A 20,537-nucleotide genomic window follows, 5' to 3' on the forward strand; every position below is an offset into this window, starting at 1 on the left:
TTGGCTTTTTGAAAATACGTTATTCTACTATAATACAGTATGTTTCAGCCAGAGTGATGTTTCTAGGCTTTTTATCACTACAAACAGCATAGCAGATGTGCTTTTGCTGTGTTAATGCCCTTTAAATCTTGCAAACGACTTATCTCTAAATCTTGCGAACATTGTATGTAACTTACTTCTAGACAAGGCAGCTAATCATTCTTCTGTCAGTGAAAATGTATGTATAGGATGGACTAGTCATTTTCTTTTATGCTGACTGGTTTTGCATATCAGGAAGTGTTGAACAGCACTATGCTTTGAATGCTTACTGATTTTAAAATGCTTTGATAAAAAACAATGGGAAAACAAGTATTTGCTTGCTTCAGAGTGTGTGCAGCTTGTGTTCTTTAGCACTGTAGAAGTTTTCATTAAACATCTCTAAAGAAAAATATCTGAGTCTTTATTATTAGTTCCCTTCACACTGCTTAGACAAATTACACTACTTACACAAATATCTTGCTAGCTGTGCTGCTGGCGATTGCTAGCGCCACAAGTACTCATAGACTTAAATGTCTGTGCTGCAGAATGTAAAACCTATAATGGACTTGGGACAAACTGAACTATGAAGCAGTCCATTGGTTTAATTGCATTTGAAATGTTTGTTGAATGTGCTGTGAAACAATGAGATTCACTTCTTGGAAGGAAAAGTTATTGCCAAGAGAATATATCCTAGAACAGGATAGAAAGTTTTTTTTTCATTGCCCTTAGCAGGTTTTATGACAAGAACATAAATTTTAAATTTTCCTTAACACTTAACAGAAAAATACTGCCACTTTGAAAACTAGAGCTATGTATGATGACAGTAGCCTGCTTAAGCACTTGCCATCATTTATTCAGGAACAGAGTGTGTATTGATGGTAATTCTCTTTGTACTATAAACCTAAGATACATATATGTAGTCACAGATACATGCATACGTATATGCATTACTTGTTTTATTACCTTTCATACTTAGATGATCATATTTCATACAAAATCTCATCTCATATTCATATAATGACAGTTTACTTACTTTAATTTTCTAACTGAAAAGGTTGACAAGTGTTTTCTTCAAAATCTAGCAGTGTTTGATCTTTAATTTAGCCTGCAGTCTTGTGTCCCATATATGGAGGACCAGGTCTGAGATAGCCTCACTGCAGTAGGCATTTGGTAGTAGCCTTGAAACAACAAATTGTTGGAAAATATTATTTTTAAAAAGCTATTCAAGTGTGCTTGGGCATATTTTAACCATAATGCACCAAAACATGACAAACTGCAGTTTTACCAGAGAGGAAACTCATCAAGGGATTTTGGAACATGGCATAAGTCCAGCTCTTTTGCTCGGTGTTATTTGTTACTAAGATGCTTAAAATTTACAGAATGGCCTACAGCTCTGTTTCTTCCTTAAGTGTTGCTGAGTTCACTACAGTTTAAAAGTTCACTGAAATAGCTTTAATTCATACTAGGAGTTTTACCTTCACTAGACTGCTTTTAGGACATCCACCACTGTTTCACTCCTATTAGACTCTTTTCTCACCTTCTCTGAAGGAAATAGAAGCAGCTGGAATAGAAAAGGACTGGAAGGCAATGTGTGGCACTCTAAAACATTATCAGTAGTATTGGTCATCTAGTTAACACAAATGAGGAACATGTAAAGACCATGTCAGGTCACTAATTGCCTCTCTGGTGAGTGTTACTAGTTTGGATGAAATGTCCTATCCAGATCCAACTTTAAAGAATGCTGTTAGATTTCTTTATTGTAGTAGCATCACCATGTCCTGTGGTGTTACTGCTGGATGTTTTCCTTTTTCCCAAAGAAGTCAGCAGGATAATTGGTGGAGAATAGTTAAAATTTTCTGATTGTGGTTTGGGTGCAGAAAGAGTGCTAGCCCGTGTACAGAAGCCACATAGGGATATTGGCTGTGAGAACAAAACAAGCACCACACAGCAATGTGCAGCTTGCAATATCTTTAAATCATAATGTGATTTCTTCAGAATAAAAAATGTTCTGCTTCCTATGAGGAACTGCCTAGAATTCTCTTTCATGGAAGTCTCTCCGCCCTGCAGCACTTTCTGATATTTGTATCCTGCTGCTTCTATGTACTGCTTTCTGTACTTAAAACATAGGGATCGTCCTTAACACTGGCATTCCTAGCAATGAAAAATCAGGAGTCAGCCTTCAGTCAGCCATGGGCTGATTTCAGAGCCACAAGCTGACCAGATTTCCCTATGAATAGTAATGTTTCAAAAGAGTGATGAACTGCGTCTTTAATGTCCTCCTCAGGAAACGTATATTTGGGCTCTGATTACTAGTGTCTCATTGAGATCGGTGGACTTCTGGACTTTGGTAATATCTCTGATCCACAAATGGAAGGTGTAATACAGTATTTTTGCAGCATAGCATTGCATTCAGTTATGAAACAGCTTGACAGATTTATTTCTTTTTCTGTTCAGCTCTTCTGCTACTTAACATACTGGAATTTATCAAGTTCAGTTTTAATTTTCATTTCTCCCATGTCTTTTTACTTCTGAAAAGTTTGGGGCATACTGCTGTGCAGCTGAAGGTATTTATGCCACCTACTTAAAATGAGGTACAGGTATGCTAATTCCACTAGGGTTAGTAGAAGTCTTGCCATGAACTACATGGAAATCAGGTTTTCATTCACTGCATTTCTTAGCATACGTGAGTGCCACATATTGTATAATTTATGTGCTGGGGACATGTCACCATTCCAGTTACTTACGTATATCTTTGATTTTTAAATAACAATTATCTTTTGACAATCTCTTTTACTTTGATATGTGTTCTTAAAAGTACTCCTTGTGTCAATGACTTTTTGGTAATAGTATAATTTTCTGCCAGTAATTCCATAGTTTTGCAAATAACTAAATTATGTACTTGAAATTCCTTCTTTCTTTTCTGTGTCTGGAGGCTGTTTATGTGGCTTTGCGTGTCTGTCTATGGGTCATGTTGAATATGGAATACCACCATGTGCATATATAAGCCAGGCATATTGAGTTTCTGCCTAATCTTCCACTTTACTGTAGCTGTGGATTCTCTACCACACTCAAGGAAAAAAAAATAAATAACGAATATGAAACTTTATGGCAAGGGCCAGTGAGTTTTGAAAGATTTTATAGATGCATCAGCAGCACAGTCTGTACTTCAAGCACCTAAAAGTAAAAGCAGAATTGCAGTCAATTGAAGATTAATCGTTGGATTGTCCAGAAAATGCAGCCTTTCTTAAAGGATTCATTATTCAGTCCCAGATGCTGTGTGTTTCAACTTATTGGCAACTGTATAATAAAACAGGGAAATTTCATTTTTTGACTTCTATCAGTGTGCTCAGCTTTGATTACCTTGGAAGATAGTCTCTTATTCCAAGATGTTTACAGTCTAAGATTGGATTTTGGCACCCTTGCTCATGCTGAATAGCATTAGTCAGGGCTGAGCTGCTGCTCATTCAGGTCAGATAGATCAGAATTAGTCATCAACTGACACGGTGGTGTTTATGTGGAGCCATGATGGTGATTCAAATATCTTCCCATGTGGCAGTGGTGCAATTATTTTTCTGCTGGTTTTATTTCTTTGTCTGTGCCTCTCTTTTATATGAATATCGTAGAAAAGACTTTGGTTAAAAAAATGCTTTAAGAAGGAAACAGAATGAACGAAACTATTTAGCACATGAAGGAGGAGGAGAGATTTTGTACAGAAGGGATAGTATGGAAGAAATCCCCATATTCTGAATGGTCCTAAGAAACAAGTACGAAAAGTTGGCTGGTTTTCACTGAACTGCCAACAGATGAGCAATGGTTATGTTGCCTTTTCCAGTGCAGCATTCAGCCTGCAGTGTAAGTGGATGATGAGGTCCACAGTTGTGGTGTGGAGGGGATTCAGACAACGTGAGTGGGATTTTGATCTTTCAGGACTTCAGTGATACAGAGAGAGAGAAGAGGAAAGACAGAGTGGTCTTCATTTGCAGAAAAGGCCTTCATCTCTTCTGTGCTGTGTGGCTATGGCTGAGGAGAAAGGAGGGGAGTTGTCTTTCTGCTTATATCCAATTGCCAGGCCTTTAATTTTGACCAGATGTGCCATGAAATTATGGCAGCTGATGGATAGTTATAAATGAATTAGTCATCGGCAAGCTGAACTTTACTTCAAATAAGATCAGCATCACCGAAGATACAGGAAAGCAAATTTTTGGGATGGAGTCAGTGCATTTTTTAAATGCTCAGACTTCTTGGCAGAGTAAAGGGATGCATTAGTGCAAAGAGGCAAAGTATCCTAATTTCTAAGCATACCTCTGGAACAGATGCATCACTGCTCTTCCCACAGAGCAAGGAGGACTAAATACTGCTGGGTAATATGAACCTTGCCTCTGTTTGCTAAACTTTCCTTTTTACTGTGGCTTGTATTGGGGTTATAGGTAGCGTTCCTGACACTGCTACCACGCTCTCCACACTAATTGTCATGAAGCACGCTTGGTTCCCAAGGCTGCTAATGAGCCCTGAGCTCTCTTCACCCTTAATGAACCGAGGTTTGTTTGTGGGGGATTCTTGTCTGTCCCTCCTTTTCTCTGGTCAAGGGAGGAGGCAAGAGTTCACACAACCAAACAATGACTTTACAGTGTAAAGACGATGCAGCTGTGCCATCTGAAGCTGCCCTCAGTTATGAGCAACAAAGCTTAAGTAGATTGTACTGTGAAGAGGTACAGCTCTGTGAGTGTGAAGCATAGCTTTTGCTTCTGCTTCACTGATCTGTCTGCTTGCAGCAGCGATGAGCCCTTGATAGGAGCTCAGGCAGGGAGAGCTGCGTAGGGCAACTCTTTCAGAACCGCTCTCTGTAATGCTGAAAGGAAAGGAAGCAAAATGAAGTTTCAGTTGATCTCTGACAGGGGTGTACTGCTGCATTCTCCAGAAAATCCCATGCCGTTCATTAGGAAGTAAATGATTCCTAATCCACTACAGGTGATTAATAAAGCCACTAAAGCAAGAGGTAGTTCGTAAGCTTTAGCAATAGACAGTAGTCAAGCAAAAGTGTGTGCATACACAAACCTCTAAACAAATCACACATTCCATTGTCTTACTCTCTAGAGTCTCTTCTTGTTCTATCGGTTGGAATCATCACAAATTTGGGCTAAACTATGGTTTATGAGTTACTTCATCCACCTCCCTTTAGGTGTTTGAGTTACAGCACCATGTGATCCTCTTTCTACAAATATGTATGTGAGATATGTTTGTATACAGGTACATATGCACAAAAGTACAAGTACATACAAATAGTTGCATATGTTCTTGAAATACATAGGAGGAATATACTACTATATGAGGTATATATATATGCAAAAATATCACATGCTTTCCTAGAAACGGTATTCCCTATATATATTCAGATAGATATTTACACAGGTAAATACAGATATATATATTCTAAATGCTATGCTGTTGCTATGATAGCAAATGAAAATGTCAATCTGAGAAAATAACCCTGTTAATTGTTACAGCAATGAGACATTTGAGGTTAAGTTATCATAAATGGACTAATCCTTACAGAATGATATACAAAGGTGAATGTTTTTAAAAAGTTTTACTACTAGATTAGTAAAACCAAAAGCAGCCTCTGTGGAAGAAATCTAATTAGGCTGTTAGAAGGTCATCACTTTGGGCTTAAATAATACACAGAAACATCTGCTGTTTTTCTTGATCGCGTGAGAGAGAAAAGGAAAGAGAAAGAAATTAATAAGCAGCTTTTGCATTCTTACATGAACAGAGGTGAGAAAAAAAAATAAAGCAGTCCAGGTTTAAATACCTTGATGTGTGCGTGTGCAGGTTCAAAACTTTAGATAGCTCTCCCACCCGGTGTTGATAGCCCCAGGAGCAGTGGCAAAAGTTGACAACCCCCCATGTCTGACCCCTCATGTTCTCTCTCGCCTAATCGAATTTTACATGTGTTTCCAGATAGCTGTTCAGCTTCCCTGGATTTCGCTGACACCACAGGAAAGCTTTGCCTGAAGATGGAAACACTGGAGTCGGAACTGACCTGCCCTATCTGTCTGGAGCTGTTTGAAGACCCGCTGCTGCTGCCTTGCGCTCACAGCCTCTGCTTCAACTGCGCACACCGCATCCTGGTCTCCCACTGCGCCACCAACGAGCCGGTGGAGTCAATCACCGCCTTCCAGTGTCCGACGTGCCGCTATGTCATCACGCTCAGCCAGCGCGGTCTAGACGGGCTCAAGCGCAACGTCACCCTGCAGAACATCATTGACAGATTTCAGAAAGCCTCAGTCAGCGGGCCCAATTCCCCCAGTGAGACCCGCCGGGAGCGGGCATTTGATAGCAACAGCATGTCGTCCTGTGAGAAGGTCCTCTGCCAGTTCTGCGACCAGGACCCTGCCCAGGAGGCAGTGAAAACCTGTGTTACCTGCGAGGTGTCCTACTGCGAGGAGTGCCTGAAAGCTACTCACCCCAACAAGAAGCCTTTCACTGGCCACCGTCTCATCGAACCCATCCCAGACTCCCACATCAGGGGATTAATGTGCTTGGAGCACGAGGATGAGAAAGTTAACATGTACTGCGTGACTGATGACCAGTTAATCTGTGCCTTGTGTAAACTGGTCGGGCGACACCGTGACCATCAGGTGGCAGCTTTAAGTGAGCGCTATGACAAGCTAAAGGTTAGTGATACCTATCAGCCTTTCTAGTCGAGCATTGTGCAGTTGGGAAGGAAAGTGCCCTTTGGTTGCATGATAAATTCTTCATTTGGGCAGGGGTTGAGAAAGGTAGGTGCTCGGTCTCTAATGGGACAAGTTACACATACGTGCATTTGCTCATCACTATTGGAAGTGTGTCAGATTTTGCTTAAGGGAAGACCCCTTAGTTGTGCTTTGCTTTCTCTATAGCTATCATAAGGAATATGAGGCATGTGCTGTTGGTTAGGTGAATTTTCTTATCTACCTCTAGCTTTATTCATGGCAGCTGACAAGGCTTAGTGCTAACCACATACACACAGGCACTGACTGAAATGCCAGGCATTCTTTGTGCACGCTCTGCTGTTAATTATTTTTCATTTGGTTGCTTTCATTGTGAAAAGCCCTTCATATCACCACTAACAGGCGATGCATTTATCCATGCTGGCTTCAGGGACGCCAGCTGCCTGTCCAGCCAGGGAAACTGAATGCTCGCTCCTCTCTTCCTGAGCTGCCTCCAACCCATGCTTACAGGTGGTGCAGTCCCAGAAATAAAACTGAAATTGTTTCTGAGCTTCTTGTGATATTCCCATGGTTCGGCAGGCTCTGAGTACATGCCTTGCCAGGTAGCAAGACAGCTCCAGCAGCACCCTGACCCCACACAGAACACCCTGGATGGGGTGGCATTGGGTAGCCAGGTTGCAGGGTGCTCTGATGGCTCTGCAGGCTGCCAGCAGAGGCAGAGCTCCAACTGTACAGCAAGTCCAAAGCAAGTGGCTGCTCACCCGCCTGGAAGCTCATTCCTCTCGCGCTGATTTAGGTGCTGCTGCAGAGCCAAGGAAAGAATTAAGCATCCCATGCTTCCCTTCCTCCTCTCCCTCTGGATGGTCTGCATGTGCCTGTGTGTGACTGGAAGTTGTTTTTTTAAAGATGGACTACAATTGAGAAACCACAAGTACAGAGGGCAAAGATGATCTACCAGCCTTCCCACATGGAATATCAGAGGTAGAAAAAGAAATCAAATGAATAGGTTTAACTAACCAAGAGGATTTTTCTTAAATACCTTCAGACAGAAATAAGTGGCTGTTCATGTCTATGATAAGTACATGTGAGTGCAGGTAAAACCTACATACACATGCTGTGTGAATGTTGTGCTTCTGTGCATCTGCAAGCATACAGCTCATGTTCTGTGATTATATTAGCATAATGAAAGATGCTTCTCTATTTGGACCGGATAGCTTCCTTTCATCTCTTAAAGACTTTTGTATTTACTAAGAAGTTGTTGTTATTTTTGCTTTCTGAACTGTTTTTTTTTTTAATAGGTAAGACTTTGCACATTGATGAAATGGCGTACGTATTATCAATGTGAATAGAAGTTGCATGGGCTTACACTGCTTTTCAGTCCAGGAGATTTATATCCTTAGCAGGTGCTACTATATAGTAAGCTAACAGTGCATTGTTTATTAACTTTACATGAATAGAAACACATTTCTTAGCATGAAATACCTTCAATGTTGAACACTGAATAAGTATGTTTTTGAGGATATAAAAACATAGTAAATATTTCTTAGTGCTGATGTATGCACGTACAGCAGCTCTTGAAAGACTTTAAAAGGCATGTCTCTTCAATCGTGATCTTATACTTAACATTGCAGGTTGTTAGAAAAAAATGAAGGCATTTTTGCATGATCTATGACTTTTCTGTGCAAAGATGCCTAAGCAAACTCTGAAAGGGTATGTCAGACAGGCAAGTAACGTTCACATTAGATGTTACCCAGTTTAGCTAACTTGGCAGAAGGCTAATAAAGTACTTTCCACCAGCTTCCTTAAAGAGTAATTCAAGTACTAATTGAATGGTTAACATAGGCCTGAGTCAAATAACTCTTTTGTTATAATGGCAAATCCTAGAATTGTTTAGAATACCTGATATTTTTTTGAGATGTGGACTTTCTTTGTATCCAAACCATCTAAAAGTAGTTTACACAGACAATTATTAGTCTATGTGAAATCCAGTTCCTATCCCCTTTGTCATGAAGCGGCCTATTTCACTTTGTTAATGCCAACAATGACATCAGTCATGCCAGTTGTGCCAGCGATTATGACACATTTTTACTCTGGGCCCAGGAGCAGTATGTTAGGTGATTTCCATCCAAACCCAGCGTCCATTCTCTGTTCATAAGAAGGTAATCTGAAAACTATGTCTTTCCATTCTTCACTGCCTTTTCCATCACAGAAGTTTTTGCTGTTTTATATATAAAATTCTGAGAACAAGATTTTGAGTTCAGTAGATTGGCACTGATCCTCCAGGAGTAAAGGAATGATTTCTGTTCACACCAGTATTTGGTAGTTGATGGGCAAGAATTTCAGATCCATTTTCATGTTCAGGCCTCCTCCTTCATCAATAGTGATATAACCTCTTGAGTCATTGGTCATGCTGCTAATGTAAACCTTAGGTACGAGCTTGTGGCTGATCTTTGTTAACTTACAGAAAATGCGCATGCACCATTGGCAAATTCAGTGTTCAAGTGAATCAGAAAATCCCCACCTAAAAAAAATGGATTATTGTTTGCTACATTGCTGCTGTGAATTTTTAAAATATGTGGAGTTTGATAGATAGGCTACCCAGATCTTTAAAGAAAATTCTGAAAGAATGGGCATGTGGTAGCCAATAGTATAGTAGATTCATAAAAAACCGGGTGGTTAATTGTATCTTCCAAAAAGAAAAGCAAAACTGTTTCACCTGACACATTGTTGATGCTAACAGCAGCACCTGCTGTTGCTCTGGGTGTCAAGCTATGCTAATTACTTGCATTCTCTTCCAGCGGTGTTACTAATTATTTAAACAATATGTCATGCTTCATTAAGCATAGGACAAAAGATGCCATTACAATCTAGCTCCTTTTGTGGCAAAAATGAAACCCCTTAATTAGGAGTTCTGTACACTTGTCTGGCAGAGGGGTCTGTGCTGAAGTGTGTTTAACAGTCAATGAAATAGCAATTCTCTGAAAATGAGAAAGTTTTCCTTTGACAACAACCATGAGAGATGTTTTTCTTTCTCAGCTTGTACTGGGGCGGAGGGAATTGAGAGCACTTTGTGTTCTTCTGGGGGCAATCCTTTTCTTGCTTAGCTATGCAGCCACATGATATACCTTCACACTTATAGTTGGTTTTGTGTTTATAGGTGTGTTGTTGGAGGTCTTTTTCAGTAGATCATAGATACATAGATATGAGGGACTATTCTAGGGATAAGATACAAGGTGTGCATGAAAGGGTACTGCTCATTTAAGATTAGTGAAGAGCCATGAAGTAATTAAAAAAAAAAAAAAAAAGAAAAAAGAGGAAGATAGATGGTAAGCCATATTTTCAAGTGGTGTAAAGCCAGCGTAACTCCACTGAAAACAATGTTTTAACTCACATTCGTATTTACTGAGAGTCTGGCTGCTGACACATATATCCTTTCCAAAAAATAATTTTTGGCAAATTTTTGTACTGCTTAGTCAAGAAGGATTTTTTGTTGAATCAAACTCCTGTAGGTTAGTTGTGGTTCTCCTTTTTTTTTGTGGTTTGAATTTTATTAGTGCTGACGCATATTGGGCATGTGTAGGAAGGCAGGGCAGACCTCTGAATGGCACTCAGCAATTCCAGGAACAAAAGGGATCTTGTTTGTGTGGTTTTCATGCAGTTTTAGTGGCACAATCCATACACATCTGTCTATCCTACACTGTTGATTCAGGATGCGAAGGTTCAGTTTTCTACAGTATGTCAATTAAATTACTTACAAATATATTTTTTGTAGGAAGCAGTCATAAACTGTTTCCACTTAGGGAGAATTGAGTTCAACTCTTTTAAGACTACTTTGACCGTGTAAAGGGAAGAGACTTCATTAAATCCACAGCTTCTGCAAATGGAGTGCAAAAATATGTCTGTTTCCCTGCTATGTATATTATAAATTTAAAACCTTTTCATATTTAAATGTCTTTACTGAGATACTAGCAAAATACAATTATTTTTATTTGACATTATTTTGTAGTTGCAGCTAAATGATCTAAACTCACGTAGAAACAGTTGGGTTGATAATCTGGGAATATTGGTTTCTGGAGTTACACGTAACTATATTATGCGCATATATGTAAATATGTATCTACATATGTGCGTATTTGTAGTGCTTATGTTGGTATACAAACACAATATTGTATATGCTTTTATGTACGTGTATGTAGACTAGTTTGTCCACCATAAAAATACATGTAATTTCTAGTAATGTCTAAGGTCATTAACATCTAGAATCTTTAATTTGAATAAATACATGCGGTATATGCCTATATTTTCAGTAAATATATGCAGTTTCACATATGTGTAGGTCAGTCAATATATATTTATCACATGTATACATAGACAACACATTAATTGGTATCCATTTTTAATATTACAAGCATGAATATTTTTACACCTAAATTTATAGCTTCTCCTTGTGCCATGAAATCTACTAACTTCCTATTTAATGGAAGCTATTTACACTAAAAGAAAAATATGAATGATATATGAAGACACAGGATGTGACTATTACAGTGATAGGTGTTATTCAGCATATCGGTAAGTGTCACTTTTCCTTGCATCGTGCTTAATAGATTTGCAGTATAGAAAGTTACTTACTATAATGCCAGTTATGCAGGTTTAACACACAGTTAAGCTACTGTATCCAACCTGACAAAATGTGGAACTTGTGGACGTCTATTATTATTAGATTTTTTATTAGATTAGACGTATCTTGATATTACTACTAGATCTGATACTATTTGACAGATATTTCACTGTATTATTTTTCTGAAGGTAGTGATGGATATTCACATTTATTAGTATGCAATATTATATGATGATACTTAACCGAGAAATAGATGCAAATATATAACCAACTAATTGTACTTCAGTATTTGCAAAGATCCAGTAATAGTAAGTTATTGCATGGAAGGTGATTGATGTAGAAATTAACTATTTCACTACAAAGCTTTTCCAGCTGCACTTGTTTTGTTACATTAAAATATATAAATATTAAGATAGACTTTAGAATATACTCTCTTTAGTCTTATGTTGTCTCAAGTGGCTGAGTTTCTTGCAGCTGTTGTTTCTTTGGGAGAGTTAAGAAGAATAATAGAAGATGTTGATGCAGTAATAACTTCAGTCTTTTTTTGCTTTTGGTGAGTTTTAGAATGTTTTAGCCTAGCCTGAAGTTCCTTGTGTTTATGACAGGGAATAATGAACTATGACTTTACAACAGTTATAAATGAAAAACTGTGAGATTGAGGTTTTTTTTAATCTCCTGAAGATCCTTTAAATAGTGTAAGCCATAGTTGTTTAAAACTTAATTTCACAAATTTAACATTTGGCAAGTCTTTAAGAAATGTTTGCCTAATGCTTATTTCCTTCAATTTTTAGTGGAAATAATGGTGTTGAAGGCATAATCTATTCAAGAAGAACAAGTAGTACAATAGTATGGCATTATTATCTTTGTTCTCATAACTCTGGTTTCAAAGAAGGCCAGACCAGGCATTAAGTAAGATGTGTCATGGATCTGGTCCAAGCTGTTCAGGTAATAAATAGTGTGACAGCAAATACACTTTCTGACAAAGGTGAAGGTGGTTAATAGTATTCTTTAAATCGGAAAAAGACTCACCCTAAAACCTGGTTGTAAATATGTCTCAAATAAGAAATGCAGAACACGGATTTCTCTCAAGTTTTAATTTAATACATTGCATTACTCCATGAAGAGAAATCCAAATTATTTTAACTCTGCTCTGTAATGACACACAATCGTAGGAGCACAATTAAATATTTTAGCTCTTACGTTGAAAAATTTTTGTGATTATCACTTTTTTTTTTCATATTATCTGATCTTAAAACACAAATTCAGCAATGATTTCAGTACACTAATCTCTATTTGAAAGGCTTTCCAAGTGTACATCTATTATGATTTTCTTTGGCCCTTTCTTTTTTCAGCAAAATGTACACTGCCTAGCAAAGTAATAGTACTTGTATGTATCCTCAGCACTGTGAACCTCTGCATAGGGGTTTCATACCAGATACAGTCCCTAATTTGGACAGTTTGAAGAGTCCATGGAGAGGGAAGCTTCTCCAGAATGTCATGGTTTGTAAAACCATATTGGGGTTGCTAAAGCATGCTTTGTACTCCTAGTCTGATGTGGGTGATAATATTGTGTTTCCTCTTTCTCCCATATGTGTTTGCCTCTCCCCAAAACCATCATCCAGCTCCCTGTCTCCCTTGGCATCCCTTAGCGTTCCGTGCAGCAAGCCTTTTCTAATCACTGGGAAGGACATTTTTATCCATGAGAGCAAGCATCTACACCGAGGAGGTGGAACGGGATTCCTGCTGTTCACAGCTCTTTTATCTCATTTATAATGCACTCTCAGAAATCAAACAGAGCCTGCCCTGTTTTCTAGTTATCTAAAGTCATTGAAAAATTGAGGAACAAAGAAAATGGAAAATCAGATGATTTTTCATTGTACGACTGTATTGAGTTATTCCTAGACCTTCTGTAAATGTTTTCTTAAGTAATTCTTAGCCTTTTACAGTATAAATGTCTAATTGAAGGTGCAATGTCTTCAGCAGTAAAACTCTTAGAGTATGTTGAGTAGCTCAGAAATAAGTAATATGTTACCTTCTTGATTATGTGCCTTGGCACTGCTAGTAATATTGCTTTTTACAATAGCATTTTCTTTTTTGATTTATGAAGGCTAGAGTGGAATTATCATTTGTTTTACAAATTTCTGCTTTGTGTGGGGCTGTTGGCCCTATGCAATATTCCAGTTTATGACTGCGGAAGGGGAACACATGCAGGGTTGTTTTAATGCCTTGAACAAAAATGTTTGAAATACAATAACCTTGAGGGACTGGAGCTCTGCTGCCTCTGTGCCTCCTCTCCTTTACAGCTTACAAACCCGCTTTCAGCTGTCCTTGGTTGCCAAGATGTGAGACTTTTTGTAGCTAGAATTGCACTTCAAAATTTAGAAAATTCTGTGCTGCCTGCTAGCACCTGTGTCTCTGATGAGCTCTATGAGATTTTGGATGCTTAAAACTGGAAAGAGAAGGAAATAGGACAAGCTATATGTCCATTCTCAGGAGTGTAGTTCTGTAGAAATATTTCTTCATCCGTCTCAGTTACAACACTATTCCAGAATGTTTGGGGCTTTTATGTGTTTGTATTGAATAAATGCATGCTCAAAGTTGCATCAGTTTGACTTTAAATGCAACAGGGCTTGGTGGTTTGGGTTTTGTTCCATGCTCACAACATTTGCATTTTTGGAGAAATGAAGGCTTCATGCCAAGGAGTAATCTCAGTCTTTTCTTTAAGGGAACTGAAATTGCAAAGTTTCAACAGTAAGTTGGCCATAACAGAAAGCAGTAGTATGATCCTATAATTGCATTTTACAGTATGGCAGGGATCAGTTTCAGCACAGATGAGAAATATAACTGGAGTGCCTATGGCTTCCTTTTTCCTTTGCAGTTTATCTGTTCAATTAGTCATGATATTGAGAATGATCTTCTAACCTATGATTAACCCCTCATCCATAACCTTTTAGTGGCCCACAGAACACTCACTACAGAAACCAAGAAATCAAAAGATGAAAATTTGAAAAGGCAAGGATATTTTGGTGGAATAACATACAAAATACAACTTCATATCTGTATGGAAGTTGAGGGGGGTTTAAGGGAAAAGAACAAAAAAGGAAATCTCTTTGGGCATTTATGACACTGGAATAGGCAGTGTTCCACTGCAGAATCATCTGTCAGCCTCATCTGTAAAGTGTAGAAATTATTTATTTAATTTGACTCTGGTAATTCCCAAAGGCTCAATTAAAAATAAGTCCTGTATTATAAGATCTTGTATATGTACATGAGATATAATCCCAGCTTCAAGGAATATGCATTCAGCTATGCTGAGGACAAAATATGAAAGCAAGTGTGACTAGTACGTAGAAATTTTTTATGGTCACGGTAATATTCAAGTGAGCTGTTTGCATAATCTAGTGGTATTTAAATTAATATTGGCTAATTCAGCTAATCAGCGGGGGCACTAATATTTGATTTCTTGTAATTATTCTGGTTTGAAATACAATAACCTAACTCTCCATTGCCAGTGTAATAAATTAATTCTGATGTCCAAACTGATGTTAGTACACTGTTATAACAGTTTTCATTATTGACTGAAAATTTGCAAAAAGAACTGAACTATGAGAGATTCCAAAATATGAGAGAATCTACAAGGTAGAGATTCTCTTCTGTCTCACACATGTTTCAGCCTTTATTTCTTAATGACATTACGGGTTTGATACCACATTCTTTTTTTCCAAATGATATTCTAAATAAAATGGAAATAAAATGCTGTACAGTGAGAAGAGATCTTTCATATAACATATACAACAGCTCGCATACATTACCATAAATAGGAATAAAATGTATAGTTTTTCTTTAAAAGCTAAAAACAATAGAGGGGCCTTTTTGACGCAATAACTTCCTAGTGTTATGCTGTATGAATCATTTCTTACACCATTACTTACCATAGGCTTAGCGGTTGTTGCTCATAACAGGACAAATGAAGACAGGAGCAGCAATCTGCTGTCAGGCTGAATGAAGAGTTAGGAGTGAGAGGGGAGTGAAGCTCTTCGGTCCCAGGACTAGTATCTGGATGGGGTTGTTAATATACTTCTTGTTCAGGAGTATGCCTAAAATCACAAGCCACCCCTGCATTTTTGTCTATATTGTTTCCTGTAATTCGATCTGTAGTTCACACACACATTTTGCAATACATGCTTTCAAGGTATGAAACTTCTGGTTTTGCCTCAGAAGGTAAACACTAACCTGTTCGGCTGCAAATAAGCTTTTCTTTTTTCTCTACAAGTATCACACATATACACAAACAAAGCTTAAGACTTGTCAAACTCTCCTGTTTACCCCATGCAGTTTATATTGAGATTTCATGCTATCTGTCAATAATGGTGTCAATTCAAGCTTGTAATGCACTTGAAAATCAGAAATTTTCCATATCCAAGTCTAGCTATAATCAATTAAAGATAAAAAAGAAAAGACATCATCTTTTATTAACTACTAGAGAAATTAAAACATCCTGTGACAAAGTAAAAGAGAAGGACCTACATTACTGTATTGGTTATACAGATTAATGTTCTCTCGGAACATACCCAGTACTTTACTCTAAGATGAGCTGGCAGTTGCTGTAAGTTGCCACAGTTACCGTAGCCTCCCCACTGAAGTTTATCTCTGAGCTTCTGGAGATGCACTGGCTGTTTTGAAGTGCGAGGCCCTACACCCTAGTTTTGTTATTTGCTATGATATAGTCAGATTTTAAAAGAGATTTAAGATGGGCAGCTGTTCACAACATATGTGTCTCATGGTAGAAGCATTAAGCAGACTGATTAGGCAATAACTAATGACAATGTGTAAAATTTATTTCCAGATTAAGCCAGCAGCATATGGAGAATATCACTCATTCAAACTGAGTTTGAGCAACATCTATCTTAATAATAAGTTACTAAAGAGAAGAAAACATGTTGATCAGTGTATAGATGATGGCTCATCTGAGTATTTAAAATGTTTTCTTTGTGGCCCAAAGGCCCTAAACACATTCATACAAGAAATCCCTTCAAAGGAATAATTGAAGGAACTACTCAAAGGTTACAAATAATATTTAACTGATATCATCAGTTTTAACTAAAATTAAAATTTGCCAATCCCAAAGGAGATGTTTTCAATGCCTTCCCTAATACACCAAAAGTCACTATATTCTGTAAACTGTAAACGAGAAAAAAAAAACATATGTGCATATTTGCATGAGGTTGGTAGAGGCGAATGCCTGGGAGAGAAAGCCCCCATATTTTTCCAGTAGTCATGGACCTTCTAGTTGCTGTAGAGTCTTCCCTATGGTTCCTGCTTCCCCCGTAGAGATGGCTGCTGGGGCAGTGGGTTGCTCCAGGATGGCCCTACCAGTGGTGGGGCCCATTGCACAGAGTTTACTTCAGCTTGGCAAGAGAGCCAAATTGCTCTTGTGCGAGTAAGTGCTTGCTGTTAGAATGTTAGAACTGAGGGTTAAATTCATCTGTACGTTGAAAACTGCCATGTGAGGGAGCTCCTGCATGGAGGCCTTTTTCCATCCCAAGGGATGATAGGTGCCCACTTACCAGAAGGACCAACTCGTGATGCCTGATGAGGTTGTGAAAACTTTCATTGAATTTATATGGTGGTGCAACATGTGCCTTAAATATGAGCAGGCATTGTTCTCTCCACTGCATTTGATTGCAATCTTTAACTTAAAAAAATATGCTGCGTTTTACAGGGGAAAGGGCATTGTGTTAGACTTACAATAATGTTTTCACTCTCTTTTAAGCATTCCTTATGATCGCTCTTGAGGAAAAAGTGACCTTTCCCTTCAGATCCACCAACTGAGGCAGCAACCATGAAGGTTTTTTGTGGTTTTTATGTTGTCTTTCTGCCAAATTAGCTTTCTTTTCAGACTCAGTAGACACGTGCTCCAGCTGTCCTGAAATTCCAATGGACTAAAATACTTATGCAGGCAGGATGCTATGAATTACTGTATTTCTTTTGGGGTAAGAAGGAAGGTAAGAAGGTTTCAGAGGAAACTTTTTTACCCCTTTAATTTACTTAATTACTTCCAGTTTTGTCTACATTTACACAAATTGAAAACCTTTGTCTGAGCATTAAATTCCTCTAAGTATTACCACCTCTTTAGATCAATAATTTTCTTGTAATGTCTTTCGTTAGAAGAAGCTGGATAAAGAAAGTGATAAGCTAATAAAATATTATTCTAAATATCTGAAAAACAATCTGTATATTGTCTCCTTAATTCAGTCTGCACATTCTCACTTGAAAGCAATGCAATTTTTCTGTCAAATAAATCAATACTAGTCTTTAGGAAAAGTCAACCAAACAAACAAGCCTGATTTGGAGTTCTGCTCTTAAATCTTATAATGCCTAATTTCAGCACTGTTTAAGTCAGTGGAGGCTTTAGATTTTAACACATACAATATCAAAATAAATTTTGAATAAATTAGGAAGCTATTTTAGTCTAATTGTTTTCTATTGTGTGCAGAGTTGAGTGTTTGCAATACAGGGTACAAGTAAATTGTTGGGTTACAGGCAAATGATTGTCACAAGTTATAAATTCATATGTGGGAGACCTTATTTTGTAATGACTCTGCTTGTACTTAGCAATGAAGCTGTCACTCGGAAGAAGGAAAACAACAGAGAAGTAGAGAGGAGGATGCTTGGACTTTTACTCTTTTTTTTTTCCTGACACATTCTAAGCATGGTAGGAACCCCAGTTCACCCTGAAGTTCAGGACTGGAGTGCCTCATTGAATGACTTCTGATTGCAGAACAGGCTCTGAATCTGCTTTCACGTGTTTTCCTTGGAGGAACTTGTTTCCTTCCTGAGAAGGTCTGCAAGGTCAAGCAAATATCCGATCTTGGAAGCTGCCCCTCTCAAGGCTGTGCTCTCTGAGTCATTATTTCTACAGAAAAATTTGTACAGAAAGTCTGTCAGAAATCCTGGAGTGCAACTAAACACTTCAGTAATGGGAAGACATTTTAAACTGAGCATGCCAGGCAGAGGAGAAGCATTTTGAAGCTTTGGGGTTTTGTGCTCTTATATAGTCCGTACATAATTTGAGTATTATTTTTTAAGATTCAGAATTCATATAATTAATTTCTAGTGCTGTGAAGCAGTCACAGCTCGAGTGTTTTGAGTAAAAAGCCTCCTGTTCAGTCTTAAAAAAATTTACCCTATTACTACTTCTTTTTTATCTTACATTTATTGTACATAACAAATTCTGTCCTCAGACACAGCAGCAGAATCCCACATTGCTTCAACAAATATTATTGGATTTTTTTAATTACTCTTGCTCACAAATTATTTATTTATAAGATGCTTATTATGGACTATTTGGGTTTTTTTCTTATTTATACCGTAAACACTGAGAGTATATTATGGGATCACTGAACTGATTTAACAATCCCCCTACTGCCAAAGAAATGGTTCATCCTCTTGTCATCATTCTCTCTGTCTCTCCTCCATGCTGCTGTCATGCTACTGAAGCAGCTTAGGCACTTTTGCATCCTTTGGTGAACTGATTCCCTACATTTTCTGCTGGCAGTGAGCAGCCCCAGCATTGCAGTGGTGCAGGCGTGTGTGAGGTGGGACCGCTGAACCTGCTCCATTTTCTCCCTCATTAGGCACCCAGCCATCTTCACAGACCACACAGATGTACTCCAGGAAGATGGCTGCATGAGTTATTGACAATAGATGCACAATTTGGGTGTCTAAAACGCAATTTCCTACGTGCCACATCAATTTAATGGCTGGTTTCTGTATTTTCCTCCTTCTGTAGCAGCATATCCCTACCTCTTTCTTAGGTGTCACATCTAATCCCAACCTGAGCTGTGCCAGCTCATAAAATCAGTAAAGAAACAACTCTACATAGTAAGTGAATCATTTTCTGGATGTTTAGCAAGTTGAAATGACTCAGTGATCGGTCAAACTCTTGTTCTGTAACAAAGTAAAGATGAGAATCTTACAGAGTAAGACTGAAAGGTCTTATATATTGTCTTAAGCAAGGAGGACCAATTCCATCTATAGCCTATGTCCAGCTCTGTTAAGAGTTATTCTCCTTATCACCACAGATAGCTGTTAAGATGTACAATTGTGACTCTTGACATTAAGTCAACCTTTCAGAATTTGAGAAAAGCTGAAAAAGAAAGCTTTCTTTTTCCTTGTGTTGTTAAGTAGCCAAAAAATATTTTTGCCAATAAAAACTAAGACCTTTCTCAGTACAAGAACTCCCTGCAAAAGTTACACCCATCACATGATGTTGGCACCCTGGCAAAAGCTTCTAATGTGGCTTCTCATGTGAAGCTGCAACTTTTGTTGGGAATAATGTTACGGGAATAAATTTGATCTTTGGAGAATTTTACCCCTTTTTTGCCTTCTGTGAATTTTACCCATGATTAAACTTCATGGCACCCCCTAGTATGTGTTTAGAACTTACTGTATGTCCTCCATGCAGTTCAAAAGAATTGAACAAATGTTTCACAAATCTGGCTTAAAGTTTGAGCTTGGAAGCAGTCACAGAAGTTATTTGTTTTAGATTTCCTTGAGAACCTTTACAAGATTTCTGATAGGGATGTATTCTTTTCTGCTTTGGGAGTTCATCCATGAAAAATATGGACAAAATTGAGGATTTGTTATTTATTTATACACATGACTTCTGAAATGGTCCTGGAATATTCTTTGAAATATAGTGGAATGGATCTGTCTGGTAATTCCCTTTTAACCACAAACCTGCAGGATTTCAATAGCTGCAACAGGTGTAGATATTTCTGATTTTTAACTACTCCTGTCAGAGCCTTCCCACTTTCTCATAGACGGCAGAATCAAATGGGCTTGGGAGTCATGCTCACTAAAACAGGGCTGTTCTGAACCAAATAAAGAGCAAATTCCAAAACACATCAGAGGTAATTTGCCATTGTTCTCACCAAAATCCAAAGTGAATCCTCATCAAATGAATGCAGCTGCTATGGTGCTGTATCCAAAATAATGCAATTAAATCGCTGCTCAGGGAATTTTAGAATATAAATTTGGCAGAGCTTATTACTGGCAATTCTACAGCAAAGCATTTATAATCTTATCCAGAGAGGTGATCCTGTGTTCTGTCATTCTAAGAACAGAGAGAGGCAAAACAGAGCTAGGATGACAAATGACCAGACTGAAATAAGAAACCACAAGAACTT

General features: G+C 38.1%; 1 protein-coding gene across 4 annotated transcripts in view; it reads left to right on the forward strand.

The window, feature by feature from the left end:
• Window positions 1-20,537, forward strand: part of MID1 (midline 1) — a 180,976-nt gene that overhangs the window by 75,562 nt on the left and 84,877 nt on the right. For all 4 annotated transcript variants that reach the window (XM_069875171.1, XM_069875162.1, XM_069875180.1 and 1 more), the window contains exon 2: window positions 5,977-6,692. In XM_069875171.1, the coding sequence (XP_069731272.1) occupies window positions 6,033-6,692 (660 nt within the window). In that variant the 5' untranslated portion in view covers window positions 5,977-6,032. The remainder of the gene's footprint in view (window positions 1-5,976; window positions 6,693-20,537) is intronic.

The sequence above is a fragment of the Phaenicophaeus curvirostris genome, chromosome 1, assembly GCF_032191515.1.
Source record: "Phaenicophaeus curvirostris isolate KB17595 chromosome 1, BPBGC_Pcur_1.0, whole genome shotgun sequence".
In the NCBI taxonomy this organism is placed as follows: Eukaryota; Metazoa; Chordata; class Aves; order Cuculiformes; family Cuculidae; genus Phaenicophaeus; species Phaenicophaeus curvirostris.